The 17,555-nt window shown below is 35.6% G+C and overlaps 2 protein-coding genes across 2 annotated transcripts; one reads left to right on the forward strand and one right to left on the reverse strand.

Moving 5' to 3' along the window:
• Positions 1-4,752: 4,752 nt before the first annotated feature.
• On the forward strand, positions 4,753-9,649 carry LOC114720669 (N-terminal acetyltransferase B complex catalytic subunit NAA20). The gene is given in 7 exon segments (XM_028906341.1): positions 4,753-4,947; positions 5,061-5,105; positions 5,108-5,159; positions 7,157-7,289; positions 7,566-7,635; positions 9,042-9,102; positions 9,190-9,649. Coding segments are annotated over 7 exon segments (531 nt in total). The 5' UTR covers positions 4,753-4,869; the 3' UTR covers positions 9,282-9,649.
• Positions 9,650-12,790: 3,141 nt separating this feature from the next.
• LOC114720668 (ent-copalyl diphosphate synthase, chloroplastic) lies at positions 12,791-16,726 on the reverse strand. Its single transcript, XM_028906340.1, has 11 exons — positions 16,456-16,726; positions 16,149-16,332; positions 15,685-15,899; positions 15,454-15,574; positions 15,226-15,338; positions 14,925-15,151; positions 14,726-14,841; positions 14,533-14,631; positions 14,179-14,421; positions 13,969-14,092; positions 12,791-13,748 (listed from the first exon to the last, which is right to left on the reverse strand). The coding sequence occupies exons 1-11, from the start codon at positions 16,697-16,699 to the stop codon at positions 13,494-13,496; spliced, it is 1,941 nt and encodes a 646-aa protein (XP_028762173.1). The 5' UTR covers positions 16,700-16,726; the 3' UTR covers positions 12,791-13,493.
• Positions 16,727-17,555: the final 829 nt, after the last annotated feature.

The raw sequence follows: 17,555 nt of genomic DNA on the forward strand, positions 1-17,555 counted from the left end.
AAAAATTTATTTACCTTACTGATAGTGACTTCCAGTATGACATCTTGGTCTTCTTCTCATACGTTGTGGCCGTTGTTGTTGTATGTCAATTTCTTAAGCTTCAAGTGTCTCATTTGTTTGTGTAGTTGGCATGTTTAAATCAAACCAAGGTGATTCATTTAAATGTATAGATTATGAAGGAGTGACAAATGCTTTATTTGATGGTTCATCATGTTCAAAAGTAGAAGCATTGTATTCAGCTGAAAGAATACGAATATTCCAGATTATTGAACCCATCACTCACCTGAAAATTAGAATAATGAAATATCAACTCATCAAGGGTAGTGTGGATGAAAAATCAAATTGTATATCACAACTATAAATTTTTTAAAAGAAAAAATAGAAGAGAAACAACATACCCACAATAGCAGTAAAAGAGCTTTTCTTGTTTAGAAGCAAGAGTAAAAAAATAACAGTGCAACAGAATAATGAGAGTGAAATAAGTGAGAAGAAGAAGAACAAGAGAGAACTCGGATTTGAAGAGAGCATAACATGAAGTAATTCATATGTAATATACATAAAGCCATAGATGCTGTAACCTCACAGGAGCAATGAGATTCTCGCATGCATTATCAAGGATTCTTCTTGCACGGATAATTAGTCTTGCACACATTGGGCAGAGATTCTCTCACATGGTAGTGAAGAGAAAAAAGTGAAATCGTTCTTGGCGTGAACAATTTCAAAAATCGTTCACGCTGAAATCGTTCACGCCAATAACGATTTCACTTTTTGATTTAAAAAAAATTAAAAAGTAAAATCGTTCATATCAAGAACAATTTCTGAAATCGTTCATGCTAAGAACAACTTGTATGTAATTTGAAAATCGTTACCAAGAATGATTTTAAGTACAGCATGTTGGTAAATACTTTTAAAAGTACAGCATATTGGTATATAGTTTTACTGTTTATCGTGTTTTGGTAAAAAAAGCCCCACAATTCCCTTCAACAATAAAGTTCATATCATAAAATCAAAGAATTAAAACCAGTCTAGAAGCAAGATGACTCAGCAACCCATCCTCTCAGAAGAATGAACCGAAACAATTATCAAGTCAAAAAAGAATCAAATAAATATGTCTGCTTTTTCATTTTTCCCCTCTGTGAATTGGGCATAACATCAGCTTACCAAAAACAATCTCAGAAGATGGAAAGGGGAGCAAGTTCTAAAGGGAAGAGGCACTAGTAAAAATGTCAGACCAACAATTCACCAAGACGATAACAAATTTCAGCAAATGAGGATCAATAGCCTTAAAGATGTCCTTCTTAATACAAAATAGGGACTCAGACAAAGAAACGCCCTTTGAGGAACTTCCATTTCTAAACCCTTTGGAAAGAGCCCAAGGTCCAAATTAGATTATGACTAGAGGAGGAGAGGGCGATGGTAGCTACAAGAACAAGTGGCAGCGACAGCAGCTACAAGAACATGTGATGGCGACGACAGCTGCAACACCTGGTGGCGATGATTGGAGGAGGTGGAGCAAACAGGAAGGATGACTGGAGAAATGAAGGGGAAAACGGGGTTTTAACTGAGGATGGTACCATTGGAATGCTTAAAAAGTGTTACAAGTAATTTTGTCCAGATAGGATGATAATTTCTTTCTCTGCAAAAAAATAAGAAATTACTTTCATTGGATGAATCTAACCACCGCTTTTGACCAAAAAAAAAAAAAAGAATCTAACCACCGCTTTGTAAAGATATTATGATCTCCAATAGAAGTCATTTTTTATTTTTTAAATAAAACATTTAACGAGTTAATTTTACAAATATTTTGTAAATACCTTCTAATCACACTTATAATACGAGAGTACTTATAGAGGAGCGAAGCATCTCCTTTCCTTTTTCCTCCCTCACTCTTATTTGATCCTGAAAACTCAACAAAAAAAAATTAAAATTATTAAATCTAAACCGACTGTGAGGATGAGAAGAAAATGAAGGCAATTGTGTCTGTTAGTAATACAATGCCTTTTTTCTTTAGATGAAAAACGTGATGTTTTAGTTTGATATTCGTGTAGAATTATCGTGCAAAACTTTCCTAAATCACACACATATGATTCACTGGCCTTTAAAAATTAACAAGAAACTTCGTTAAACACTGGTTTTATATAGATTAGAACTCCTAGGTAAAAGTTGGCAAAAAAAAAAAAAAACCCATGCCTTGAACTGTTCTATCGACTCGTTAACTCAGGAAAAAAAGAGACATTAACTCATGCGCATGATTTTTTTTTTTTGGTGAAATAAACGTTTCAAGGTTCTATTTGAAAAAATTACTTATAAGTATGTTTTATATAAATTGAGATAAAAAATTTTACATACTTGTTCATTATTTTGTAAATAAATTACTATTAGACAACTAATTATAAATGTAAACAAACCGCCGTGTTACATTTATTTCTGTGAAATCATAAACAAGTTAACAGCAGATGAGTTATTTATAGACACACAAAATGTTAGAACGGAGAGATGAGGAGAAAAAGTTAGAAACGAGAATTGTCGAAGTTTCAACTTTCAAATGCCCATTTGGCCAAAAAAACAAAAAAACAACAACTTTCCAATGCCCAAGATAGCGTCACGTCTTGAGGAAACTTATATTTGGGAGTCTTTGGTAAATAACCACTTTTAAAAAATGTTTTTAAGTAAATCGAGGGTAATTTTATCACACATTTATTTTACATATTATAAATTATTTTTTAAATTAAAATTATGTTTGGTTTCCTCAAACACCCTCTTAATATAAAAATCAAGTAATTAATTATAAATTTATAAATATTAAAAAAATTAGTTAAGTTAGTTATTTATAATAAATGAATATTACCTTCTAAAATATCCTTTATAAGTACAACTTTCTTACTATGTGCAATTAATAGAATATTTGAAAAAAAAATTATAAATTTAAGAGATAAAGTGGATTAAAATATATATTTAGAGTTCCAAGAAATATAATTTATTGGCTAAAAAATATTATATATGATTTAGCTTAAATTTCATAACAAAATGTGGCCCTTTTCTATTTGTTTTTTTCCTTGGGTATACTCTTATGGGAGGTAATCATGTTCGAGATATTGTCAAATGCTAAATATGTATGCCTGTCTCAATAAATATTCAAACATAGTTCGTTAAAATGTAAGGGACCAACCTGTCAGTAATTCTAGTACTTTTTCAGTTTTGCTGATCGTAAATACTACTTCTGGTCCTTAATATAAAAATTCACTTGATTTTTATTTTAGTCTAAATATAAGACTCAAATCCACTCTATCTATCATATTTATCTATTTTTTTCTAAGTTAGTCCATGTAATAATAGTATTTCTAATTCAAATGCTAAATATGTATGCCTGTCTCAATAAATATTCAAACATAGTTCGTTAAAATGTAAGGGACCAACCTGTCAGTAATTCTAGTACTTTTCCAGTTTTGCTGATCGTAAATACTACTTCTGGTCCTTAATATAAAAACTCACTTGATTTTTATTTTAGTTCTAAATATAAGACTCAAATCCACTCTATCTATCATATTTATCTATTTTTTTCTAAGTTAGTCCATGTAATAATAGTATTTCTAATTAATATACTTGATTAATAAGGATATTTTAGAAAAGACAACACCTATTTATTATAAATAAGTAATTTAACTAATTTTCTTAATTTACTCAAACTAGTTAACTAGCTTTTATATCAATGATTGGAGGTAGTAATTTATAACAACTTGGCATATAAGAAAGTTGGGCTAACTTTCAAGAAAAATTATAGAAAAAGCATCACAAAATTATTATCTTCCAATTCAGGTGTCTAAGAGTTGAAAATGATAGAGAAGGAGGCGGTGCTTAATCTGGTATTTTGTAGATGTAGTTAAATGATTAAAATACCTTTGTATCATATTTGAAAATAAAGTTATCAAATTTATCATTATCAGTATATTTTTTGTCATTGGCTATTTAACACTTGTTATTGTCAGTTTATAACTTGTTAATAATAATTTGTTACCGCTAATACATTTATTATTATTTGTCATTCAATATTTATCATTGCTAATTCAGAACTTATTAATAAATTTTTTGATCATTTTAATCATTTAATTGTATTTACAAAATATTAGATTAAACACCACTTTATTTTCTATTATTTTTAACTCTCAAATGCATAAATTAAGATATTACATTTTTTATTTATTTTTGTCCAACCCAGCTGGCCAATGTCTGACCTTACGGTTGGAGGGGGAAAAATCCCATACAACTTTACACTGACGACAGAAATTAGAACTCAAAAACATCAATTCGGAACCCTTCCTCTTTCTTTCTCATCTTCTTCCCTTTTTTTTTTTTTCAACTATTAGATTAACATATTTCAGTGGTTTAGATTTCAATTTTTTATACACTATTTATTAAAAAAAATTTAAAAACATTTAATGCATTGTAAACTATCAGAATTAAATTTTAATATAATTCGTAATTTTTATTTATTTTTATAATTTAATATTTTAATAATAGTTAAAAAAAGAATATAAATGTAAACCATTAAAATCATAACCTAATGATTTTTTTAAAAAAACGGGAGAAGAAAAAAAAGATGAAAAAGGGAAGACAAGAGGTTCAACCGGCAAAAACAAACACTTGCCCTTAAAAAACAAAAAGGTACAAGTGGCAATGGTTTTTTCGTTGGATCATACAAATGGTCAAGAATATTTGACTGTACAGTCTATTGTCAAGAAGTGAGTCTAGCCAATCTACATCCCAAAATAACACGTATCAATCCTCTAATTCTCTGCCTGCAGAGTTCGCGCTGCGAGGAAACCATAGAGGCCCTGCACCCATTTCAGAGGGAGTGAAGGGGTTTCGAAGATGACAACGATCCGCAGGTTTTGCTGTAACGATCTCCTCCGCTTTGCTTCCGTTAATCTCGACCATCTCACTGAAACTGTAAGCCTTTCTTCCCAATTTTATTTTATGGTCATGTCTGTCCAAACAAACAAGCCTTAGCATTTTATCGCTGATTCTTGTTCATTTATTTATTCTCAATTGCCCTGTTTCAGTTTAACATGTCCTTCTACATGACCTACCTAGCAAGATGGCCGGACTATTTCCATATTTCCATGTTGCCGAAGGTCCTGGCAACCAAATCATGGGTTACAGTAAGTTATTTATTTTTCCTATGTATAAATCCTCCTGACTCGTGATTTTTTTACCTAAATTTTATAATCATTGGGAAGTTACCTGGGCGGTGTTGAATATCGGTTGTTCAGTGGAGTAATGAACGATCTTTCAGCTAGGAAGCTAGGTTATGGTAGTTGTTCTTGTTTTAATTTTGCCGAAATAGATGTCATTTAGAATGGTTTAAAAGTAAAATTATGATTCTGTTTTAGGGAAATCAAACATCAGATCTTCTCTTCCTGGCGAAACTATATGGGGACTGCCCATCATAAAGTTTCCCTCTTTTATCTGGTTAAATGTGAAATAGTGTACATTTGCCTCTGAATTAGCTTGACTATAAAATTTTCTGCCATTTCTTTATACATAATACATGCAATAGGTTGCAAAAGATGCAAGTAATCAGTGTGTGCCAAACAAATTAGTTCGCCTTGGGCATTAATAAGTGAATGGGTTAGAAAATTCTTTCCTCAATAGTTCATTAGCTTTTAGGAATTATCATATAATTTATAATATGGATTTAGGAATCACATGATATGCTTTGTATTGATAAGCTAATTTCGGTGGATGACACAGTGGCCGAACGCACTGTGAAAATGATGACAGCTTAGAATTGTAGTTAGAACTTAGAAGCACAGGGATTCTTTAAGGTGCTAGACCTATAAGGTCTTTGCCCTAGTTGAGAGGTGCTAGACCTATAAGGTCTTTGCCTTAGGTGAGATGCATCGACCATGTGAAGCAAGATGCGGTAACAAATGTATTAGAATTACAGCATGGTTGTGGTCCTCTTGTACCCATCTATTTCCATTTTTTATGGATCATGTACATTGTAATAGAGAGGAAGTCCATGGCTGTTTTGTGTTTTCATGTTTGTTTTCAAAACCCTATAAAACTTGCTAAAGATTAAATGACCTTTTAAAATAAGATTGTTGATTTATACCATTCTCTTAGATCTTTCTCTAATGCTGGGCTAGTTTTCTAAGGTTGGCCTTTGTAGTTTCCTATTTTATCCTATATCGTTATATTTTTGGGCATAACTTATAAGTTAACCCATATCTTGTTGCTTCCAAACATAGTGGCACTTAGGCCAAGGTTATCAAATTAGGATATGAATTGTGAATTGGAAAGTCTATTTTCTGAATCTTGAATCAAAATATATTGTGAATCGTAAGATTCATGAACAATTATTAAGGATGATATATAAGTAATTTCATATAAGAGAATATCAAAAGTTTGTAGATATTAGGTTGTGTACTCCTCTCAAAAAATCAAAAAAGCTAATACATATCAAATTTCAATGACAAATTAATCTCCAAAATTAATTAGATAATTAAAAATTAGGGTTTTGATTGATATTTGGTAAGCCCGAAAGTGATAAGTGCATTAGGGAGTACTTATACACCAGATTATTACCTCCTAAAAATAACAAAAAATCAGAAAAAATAAAAATAAAAGATTTTTTAGCATGCTGGGTCGTGTGTTCAGATCTAGTGCGACTCAACACTACTTGAATCACATGATTATAGTGTAAATTACATGATTTAGGCCATAGAAAGATACAATGGGAGATTTGAATCTCTCATTGTTTATTTTGTCTCGAAATCGCACAATTCGAATCGTGAATCATGAAATTCTAACTATAATGCTTAAGGCTAGCTTTCTGTGAAGACAAAAAAGTGCCCCAGCTGCTTGCTTTAAAGTACCTAATTGAAGGCTGCACTGCTCATGGTGCGTGTCTGTGGGAGGTGCTAGCTACTAAGGGCAACTCACCTCTATGCCTTTGACATTATTATTGCATAATTGGTAATTGACTTTATGTCTGCTGCAGACATTCAGATTAATGGATAATCTCATATAGTGGATCTAGTTCATAGTTATTTCCGTCTCATATAATGGATGCAGTTCACAGCTGTTATGTTAGCACACCTATGAGAAACGTATCTGGAACTTAAATTGCTTAACACATTTATCGTCACTGTAGTTATGGGGAAAGTGGAGGGGCAAGGAGAGTCCTGGCATGGTCATGTTACTGCAGTAACTGTTGCCCCTGAATATCGTCGACAGCAGTTAGCCAAGAAACTGATGAATCTACTGGAAGACATAAGTGACAAGATGTAAGACATGCCTTCATTTGATAACCATATCTTAGAATTCTGATACTTTCCTTTGGCATGTTTTCCATGATTTAAACAATTCTTTTCCCTGGTAGATCTGGATGCCTTGTCTCTCACCAGTATGACTATGCTTTTGTCTTAGCATCTTGAGAGTTTGGATTTATGGGAAAAAACGATTTAAAATTTCAATTTTTTGGGAAATTTTTTTAGAACTGTTACAAGTTGCTTTATCCTTGCACGAAGGGCTTGTTTTAAGTGAGAATGTGATATTTCCAGTGACAAGGCTTTCTTCGTGGATCTCTTTGTAAGAGCATCAAATGCGCCTGCTATAAAGATGTATGAAAAGGTGAGGGTTCTATACGTCACATGTCATCATAGGCTTTTTTGACACAAGACTACCATCTTTTAATCTTTTAAAAAGCATGCATAAATTTCATGGTACCCTCGTTTTACATTGTATCATTAGCCCACTCTAATTCTTCTTGCAATTTGGGAGATTACTCATACTACAAGGCCCCACTTGGTGTGATGGAGGAGTTTTTGATGGAGGTGGAAGTGGAAGTGGAAGTGGAAGAGGAAATGGGGATGGAAGTGGGTTTAAAACCATGTTTGGTATGTCCTTGGAAGTCTTACATGATTTTTAATTCAAATGCATATTTATAATATGAAATGATTAAGATATCCTTTGAAACAAAAAAAGAGCAATCAAATAAGAAGCACCAACACCAGTGACTGACCAAACCACCATTACAGACAACTAGAACCATGGACCAAAAATCCTGAAATCAGGAAATGAAAAATAAATTAACAACAATCTAGAATTAAACCTAAAGAATGTCAATTATCAGTTAGATCTTGAACCAATATACAGACCGTCGCTCTAAAGGGGGAGAAATTAGAGGCAGATTGGAACCCTCAATATTGTAGAGACAAAACCCCCCCAAAAATGGAATTGGAACTATGAAACCATTAGATTGCCATTGAAGATCGTCATTGAAGTAGAAATTGCAAAGCAAAAGAAAAGGATATCGAAGATTTGTTGAAGATCATCGTCAAAGATCAAAAGAAAATATCTCAATTAAGATCCATTGCTGCCTGCAATCGATGGTGGCAAGGCTGAGGGAGAAGGTGGTTGATGGTTGTTGCTCAAGAGGGAGACTGAGTCACTAGATCAGAACCGCTACTACCTTCAGTCAACAGTGGTAAGCCTAATGAAGATTCTGGACAAAGAGGAGGGTTAGTGAGCAGTTGATGAGAGGTGAAAGAAAGAAAGAAGGAGAAAGAGATGGTGGGAAGAGGGAAGATGCTAAGGTTGACGATTGAAGATCAAAAGTGTGCAGATGTTAGACTTTCATGGAAGTCAGGAGGCTTCTATTAGGTGAGTGATGGAACTCACTTCCACTGTTTTTGATGGAATCAGGTTCCATGGAGAAATGGCTGATAATGCATCAAACAGGCAAAATATTTGTTTCCACCCTCAATTCCACTTCCATCCTCCCCACTTCCCTCATGCCAAACAGGGCCTGGGTGATTTGTAAACTGAGATAGCTGAAATATTTCTTTTGGATTGGTCTAGCCCCTCTATGGTTTTGGTCACTCGAGATATGTTCATTTATTTTTAGATAGTTTGGGATTATTATCATATTTATATGTGCATGATCTACATTATTATAATTTTTTATGTAAATAATGTAAAGGACCAGCGTTAACTGTTTACTATGTTTTTTTCCTCTATCCTATTTAAAATCTCAGCTTGGCTATGTCATATATCGGCGAGTGCTCCGCTACTATTCCGGGGAAGAAGATGGATTAGGTGTGCTTCCATGTTCTTTCACTTCTGTATTTGCCCTATTTTAATGGGCTGCTTCTTATTTATCATCAATTTGTGCCTTGTTTTTAGATATGAGGAAGGCATTATCGCGTGATACTGAAAAGAAGTCTATCATCCCTCTTAAACGGCCGATCACTCCTGATGAATTAGAGTATGACTAAATCTGCTCTCTAAGGAACTATATTGCATGAGCCGCCTTTTCTCTTATTTTTATTTTACTGAAAACAAGTGTGTAGGTTTTCCATCTTGCATGTGCCTAACTGATCTGGATTTATAACCTATACTCTGTTAGAAACTTGAGGAAGTAACTGTGCTCTTTTGGAAGTTTTCCTTTATAGCCCGGACATGATAACAGCATTGATACATTATTATGCTTAGTACACATGCAAGAGGGAATGAGCAGAGGGAGAGGGAGAGGCAAAAAAAATTAATTTGATATGTTTGCTAGGCCTGCATGGGCTTCCTTAGTATAAAGGCTTTCCATTCTGAAGATTCCTTTGCAGTTTTGATGGGAAGGAAAATTTTTCAATGATTGGTGAAGTGTCCTGTCTGCTCTTGGCATGATAACTCCATGATGGTGCAATTTTTTTCTTAATGATAATTCCTGAAGTATTTTTCAAAACTAGAAAATTAAGCATACATATTTTATTACGTAGGTAGATGTCCTTTATTTTACTAAAATAACAAGTTTATTATTTTTTATGCTATCATGGTCATCTGTGCAGTCTTCTTTTTACATTCCTGCGTTGGTTTTTACCATATCAGAATCCCAACGAAAATTTATTTTCTTAATATCGTCTTCACATTATACCAAAAATAATATTGATGTTAAGATTCAATGTCATGAACATTTCAATCATTATTTTCACTCCTTCCTTAAAAAGCTTTTCATAGGGATTTGACCTTTGTTTTTACTTTGGGTTGGATCCTACGAGATTGTGAATTTGGAATGGATTTACAGTGTGTGGGAGGAGGCTAAAAAAGTGAAGGATTTTGCTATCGAGAGCTGCGTAACTTTTTTCTTTTGGTGAAAAAAGGTCGACTCTGGTTAATTGTTAGACCAGTTTCAGAGGTGCGTGTATGGGCCAAAGAAAAAGTTGAGGAAATCCAATTGGACCGATTGATCCTGGGACCGGTGAAAGAACCCATGTGAAAACTGAAAAGTGACTCGATTTTTCAGTCTTTATCAATCTGATAGGGGAAGGTGACTTCTTCGGACTGAATGACTCGCTTGCACCTTCTCTCATCTGTTTAGACGAAGAAAAGTTCTCCATTTCAAAAAGCATCGAAAGCACGATACCTTTTCGTGATTTCCTACTTTCGCCTTTTGCACCCACCCATAACGCACGACATGGTGTGTTGATGTGGTAGGCACTAGGCATAGCCACGTCGAAACTCGAAAGTTCAAGTCGTAAATTTGATAATTAGGGCTTGGAGCTTATTCAAGGTATCAAAATCGGGTCGTGAGTTTTACCTCGTTTGTAAACGCATGCTATTAGTATAGGTCCCATCAATTTAAGAGAAAGAGAGGAATCAAACTAGGTCCAAAGAGAATCACGTCCCTTTAATTTGAAAAAACGGGAGGGGGTAAAATACGATACAGGTGAACCGACAAGAAGTACTGGACAGGAGTAGTATTTCACGCTTGTTTCTTAAATAAACGATTGCGTGCGGGCTTTGTGAAATGGAAGGAACGTATGGTTTTGTAATTCAGAAGAAAGTAAGGGTAGAATCTAAAATTTATTGCCCCGAACTTTAAATGGTTAACCTCAACGAGAAAAGCTGTTAACTTTTTTTTTTTTTTTTCAAAATAAAAAACTCTCTTATTCCTTTCTTGGTTCCTACTCCATGTCTCGCCTGATTGCTTCCTACAATCCATCCACTTGGATATAAAGAGAGGTGGTCTGTGTAATACAAGATGAAAAACCGCGGAGGGAAGATTTGGTTTGAACACACATATAATAAGAGTGTCGGAGGTCTTGTGTTTTGGGCAGTTGAGCGAGTCCAAAATTTTGGAATGCGAAGGGGAAGGAAGGATGTGTTATGCCAAAGTCGAAAGCAAAGCATGCCCGATAATGGCAAAAGGAGGCTTCATGTTAATCTGTGGATAACAGGGGAAGAAGCAGCAAGGATGATTAGGAGAGGGGGTGGGTCCTGCACAACAGCAAAATGAGCTTGAAAGACGTTAATGGAGAAAGAAGGAAGGAAGCGGCACCCAGGAAATCACGTGAACATGTCCTCAACGGCAAAGCTTGGCGTTTCTCTTCTCTTCTGTGACTTAGTCTGAGGGCAAGTACAGTGCCTATAATCATTTCAGATCCGACCACTGCCCGGACCCCACCACCTCCTCAAGCTTCAGTGTCTCACAATTTGACACGCCACTCTACTTATGTTGATAGCTGCCCTGAGACCCGATAAGTTCGATTCCATCCTATCTAATCTAAACTTTTCTTTCTCCTTATAGAAAGACGTCAATATGCTGCTCAATTACTTTGCTGGCTGAGAGAAAAGAAGCGGAGGGGGGGCCATGAGAAGACTATTATGAAAGGATTTGAACCCATCATATCGACTCCCACGCTATCAAGCACCCAGTATTGCTTTTCTGTTTAACTCATCTCAAGTGTTGTTGGTTTTTATTCTGTCATCACTCATGTTTACGCGGCAATGTCTGCAACACAAATCATTCGGGTCTCTCTTTTACTGATTTATCGAATTTCTCAATCCTTATTTGGACTAATCCTAGGTATGGTGGGGATATAGTGTCGCTCTGGATATATGCATATGATTTGTTTTAAAAAAAAAAAAAGTAACAGAAGGTAAACTGTGAACGTAAAATATTAACTTTGCTGTCCTACATTTGGTTTGTGCTATTTTTTATAAAAATACATACACCTCTGAAGGTAAAAGAAATATTGGATGATTTTTTGTCTTAATTTGACATTTTAGGAAGATTTGGTAAAGCCCGCTTCATGATCAAGACCAACCCACCAACTTCTCAACGTGTTCATAGGGCAGCCTTGTCTCCCACTTCCACTTTTCCTGCCTTTACCGGGAAACCATTAGGTCAATAATCTCAAAATAGATCCCACAACAAACTGGGCATAGCCTCAATTACCACCTAATTTTCCACTGTCTCAATTTGTGCAAACCACGTTGTAAATCTCTTTCAAAAATATTGGTTTATGTTGGACAGTACCATTATAATGATATTTTCATAACAGTACTTTAAGTATTTAGGCCAGGAGTCCAAGTTAGGACCCATTACTGCCGCTCATACATGTACTAGTACGCCATGTTAAGTTTCCTTATGTCAGCTTGGTCATTCTAGAATCATTTTTTTTTTTTTTTCATTTTTCGCAGGTATCTGATAGATGAAGATGGATGGTTCAATAAACTCACCCATCAAGTAATCACGTTTTGTATTATATGCTGTGTTCTGATGTTGCTTGTACTTCTATTAAACATTTGGTGAGGCGGCAATTTCTCATATGACATGCTGGAAGTATAACTTCTCATTTAAAATTAATGTGCAAAACACTGCTTTAATTTATACAATTTGTTGTGGCTTCAATCATATATCCCCACCTCCGTTGTCCGAAAAACGGTTCATCCAGTCACAACCAATGGTCTTGTTTGTATTCACGCTAACTATGCACATTGAATGTAACGTTCATGGCAGGCGACAGACAAATGATTAAATGACTTTCTCAAAGAGAACTTTGGCAATGTGGAAGTTGATAGTTCTTTCATCGCAGAAAGCTTCGTAGTAAAAACTATTGGCTACTGTGAGGAAAGTGTTCTTGATATTGGAATCAATGTCACTAGAAGATTTTTGAAGCACCATTTGCACAAGTTCTTGCATCTTTGCCTCTGTTTCTGTGGTGCTGATGCTGTACTTCGTACTGCTACTTCCAGTCTCGTGGGCCTGAAGGGTTCGGAACCAAAGGAAAACTTCAGAAAATGAAAATGGGAAAAGAAAGTTCTTATTTTCCTTCTCTTTCCTGCATTTTCTTGGCAAGGTGGGATATAATTGAGTTCACCAAACTTTTGAAGACGGAAAGATGGACAGCTATACTAAAAGACGAAATATTATTTGAAAGATGACGCAGTACTTATGCTGAACACCTCATCCTTTGATTGACACAAGTGCTTTTATTGTGTTCACGAGGAAGGTTCAATTATGGGTTGGTGAAAGCTGAAGATAGTGCACTAATGGCAATTGCTGCAATCTCTTTACTTTAAAGATGCTGAGTTCACTTTACTAATAATTCAAATAGCAATGTGTGAGCAAGTAGAGTTAATAGGCACTAGAAATAGAAACACAAGCTTGTGTTTTTTTGGCTGTAGAAATCGGGGAAAGTAAAAAGAATGAGTTAAAGAGGACTTGGAAAGTAGCATTTGTCTTGAGGCATAATGCTTACTCTGTCACTGACCTTGTCCTTTTGATGACATCGGAGTCTGTAACATACAGTATTTGTGAGATGAAGTAGATGCTGGTATTGATGATCGAACAGTGGTTCCTCTGATATTCTGTGGCCTGCGCTTAGGTTAATTATTTGCACCAAAAGCTCTGCTTGTCCTTCCCTGTTGTCTCCTCCACCATGCCAACTTGAAAGCCACTTTTGCCACTACATCATCAAGCAATAAAAATAATGGAAACAGAATCAAATTGACAGCTTTGGAACCAGCACTTTGGTGGCATCCTTGGACCACCCATGTTGATCCTCCATTTCTATTTTCAGACTTGTCCTTTCCAACTTTGTGTTCCGAACCTTAAACTTACAGAAATGAAATAATTTAATTTTTTCCCAAAAGAATCTGCTTCTGATGAGTTGAAGGAAGGCCTACACTGTGTTGCACGTCACGGCCAATTTTATGACCATGAGATAGAAGAGTTTCCCAAGAGAGTTGATCTATGGTTCCAACCAAAGCCTCCACTAGTCCCTGCCCTGTTTTGTACCTATTCAACCTCCTGCACACAAGGCCAAAACGCGTCAAGAGTAAAAGACCAAGTGGAGAATATAAACGAACACAGAAGCGAGTTGGTAATTACTTTACCAGCCAATAGAGAAGTCTCCTCCTCCATTGATGTAGTAGTAGAATTTCTCCAAAAAAGCATTCCTCATTTCTTCATCACTAACATAAGTTGTGATGGTATCGACCAAGGCTACTGTTTTGGCCCATGCAATTCGCTCTGAAGACCTTTCGGGCTCAAATATGCTGGATGCTGCCACAAAATAAGCAATCAGAAGAGATCTTCTGTTCAATCCAAACTCTCCCAGTCTGCATTCTGAGTACCACCTGAAATTTACAAGTTTAAAACTCATGTCAGTATTTACTGTATAGAGTATGTGGAAAACGAGTAATAAAGCATGATCATAGTCGGGAAATGGTTTTAGCAGCTCCCCATACTGTTGAATATTCCTCCATTCTGTCTGATGCAGTTCTTGGCAGTTGTTGTAATCTAACTTTGCTAGCTCAAGATAATTGTTATTACTCACCTTCCCCATCCTGTGAAAAATAGCGAATAATTATGTTTATTCCATGAAAAAGTTGTAAAACTAAAGCCTCGTTATATATATATATATTTATATACATTGCATACCGATAAAGAGTTTTGCCAATCCAGACGTCAGTGTCACCACCATATTGATCAATATAAAACCTTGTCTCTATTCGAGGTAGGCTTGCATACCATGGCATGTCCAATGCATAAGCCACCTGTAGTGAGGAAAAGAATATATTAATTAGTAGAAAGTACATAAAGTGGTCCAATATTCTTTGGATATAATTATTAGCCCAACCTCTCCAGGTAAGTTCTTCATGATGATCCATTTGTCTATGAGCTCATTTGCTGCTCTTTTCTCACTCAGAAATTTGGCTGAGAACTTCTTTGCATCCTCCAGTATCTTCTCTCCTGGAAACCCTACTTGACTAGCCCTATACAAATTGAACATTCCTGTAACCGCTTGTGTTGACTGCCCAGCAATGCAGAAGAACTCACCATTTCTCTCAAAGTTCTTAAACACATCTGTCAAATGCAAAATCATTGGTTATATATTTAATAGCAAGAAAAGAAATTAAGGAAAATGATATTGAACTTACAAGCTGAAACTTCTCGGCCATGCAATCTTAGCATTCGGAATCCCATTGCCGTGTCATCAATATCCTGAACGTTTGAATTTCTAGCCCAACAAATGCCCTTATCAGTCCAATACCTGAAATTGAAGATATAAATGTCCATTGTTTTTGGCACTTAAAGATTGATATATCTCTCAAATTCATGATAATTGATAAAACTAAAAGTTCATCATCATTATCATCATCATATACCTATGAACATAGCTGACACAGTCCTCTACTTCTTGCTTAAAAAATCTGGATATTCCGAGGCGCTCCAGCCTATCAACGACCCAAATATGTTCGAACAAATCCACTGGGTACACGTTTGGAACTGAGAGGATAAAAACCAGTGTCATTTAGTTTAAAAAAAGTTTATGAAAAACGTCTCAGAAATCTGATTGAAGTGTGAAAATTCAAAACCAAGAGGGGAAGTTACTCTACCTCCGCCATTGAACTTAGTGATTACTTTATTCAAGTAGTTGAGGCAATTTTGATCATGAGTCTGCATAAGAGCGAAGGCAGTGGAGGAGGGAGAAAACAAGAAAGACCCATCTTTACACTGCAATTTTAGAAGCTGCTTCCAATCCAATCCTGACATGCCCTCCAAGCTATGAAGCAGTGTTGTGGGCACTTTATGCATCATCTCCCTTGGTATTCTATTCCACCAACCCCACCACGCACATAATTCAACAATTCAATAATCATACACACAGTGTGTCAATTAATTAAACAGCTTAAAAGGTGATTCTTTACTTTCTCTCAGAATAAAAGAAATTACAAGATAAGGTTGCTTTGATTCTAATAAATATAGATATGGGCTATCGCTCCTGTAATAATTACAGCCATGGAAACCTTTTTTGCTAGGGTTGTGCATATTATGAGTGACTGAGCCTTATCTTATATACCTGGTCAGCTTTACATTTCTCATTGCCAAGATTTGCTTCAGGACTGGAGAATCATCTGGCACTTCAATGTTCAGATCACGGGCTATATCCAGAAGTGACGGGAAAGCAACCTCAAAACCAATTGTTGTGTGCTCGGCATTCTCATCCTCGAGCTTGCCGATGTTTTCTCTGAAAAATGCCAGCCCTACACGTATACATATATATATTGATTGAAATGATTAACAAAACTAATTGTAAAGTGCATATGAAAAGAGACAGGTACATGATAAAGCATAAAAAGGAGCCAGCTAGCCTGTTTTAGAATTACCTTTCTCGCACTTTTCAGGATGTATATTCCATGTTTTTAGTGCAATAACACAAGCTAACGTATTTATGATTCTATCGTGAGCAGAGAAAACTTGATGATCACCCCATGAACCATCAGGAAGCTGGTTGTTCACTATCCATTCGAGACTGGAAGGGAATTGTGGGACACCACTTCCCTTAACATCTTGAACAAGAGCAACCCATGCTGTGTCGTAAGCAGATATGTTGATGTCACCATCATCCATGGAACCCAATATCCATCTGATAGCCTTCACTCGCTTTTTGATCTCATTGCTCACCGAAACCTATTCACAGCAAAAGGGTATATATAATTATATATCAAAACAAAAAGAGAAAAAGGCCAAAACAGAGAAAGGCCTGTGATTATAATTTAATTAAAGTAGATTTTTGTTAATCAATAAAAAAAAAGCACCTTATCAGCTTCCTCCTCTTGGATGTCATCCTGGACAACCTCATGCCACTTGAACGTCGGAAGACCACCCTGAAACATGTCAGCGCATTCTGCACAGCTCAAAGCACTTAAAGTTTGTTTTGAATTGTTTATCAGAAATTCATAGGAACGACAAAAACATGAAGAGGATCGAAACTGGCATGCCTTGGGTCCGTGCAGGTCTGAATATAGCCCTGCATCTTAGGCGAAAACCAAGGGGCACTTGTTTGTGTTTGGCTTCAGATGGCCCCACACCTGTATATATATAAAATGAACAATCATATATATGAATCAAGCAGAGTCTTGAATACTTTTCCTGGTTGGAAGGTGAGTACAGTGCCATATTGCTTTCAGCTTTCAACTGGGGGATAAAAGAAAATCTCCACAAAAAAAGAATTCACCGTTTGGATAATAAACAGACAAAGTGAGATTGGAATAAAAAATGAATATACGAACGATGACGATTTTGTCTGATTATTTGGTTTTTAAATATACGAATGCGCCACATTATAAAACAAGGCAGCGCAAGTGTGAGTGGGCTGGTTGAGGTTGGAGCTATCTATATACGGAGCGGGAGGATGCATACATATGAAGAGAGAAGAAAGTAATAAAGAAGAAGAAGAAGAAGATATAGAGACATATACAAGTTA

This window comes from Neltuma alba, unplaced genomic scaffold, assembly GCF_004799145.2.
Source record: "Neltuma alba isolate B1F8T4 unplaced genomic scaffold, ASM479914v2 tig00011993_pilon, whole genome shotgun sequence".
Lineage (NCBI taxonomy): Eukaryota > Viridiplantae > Streptophyta > Magnoliopsida > Fabales > Fabaceae > Neltuma > Neltuma alba.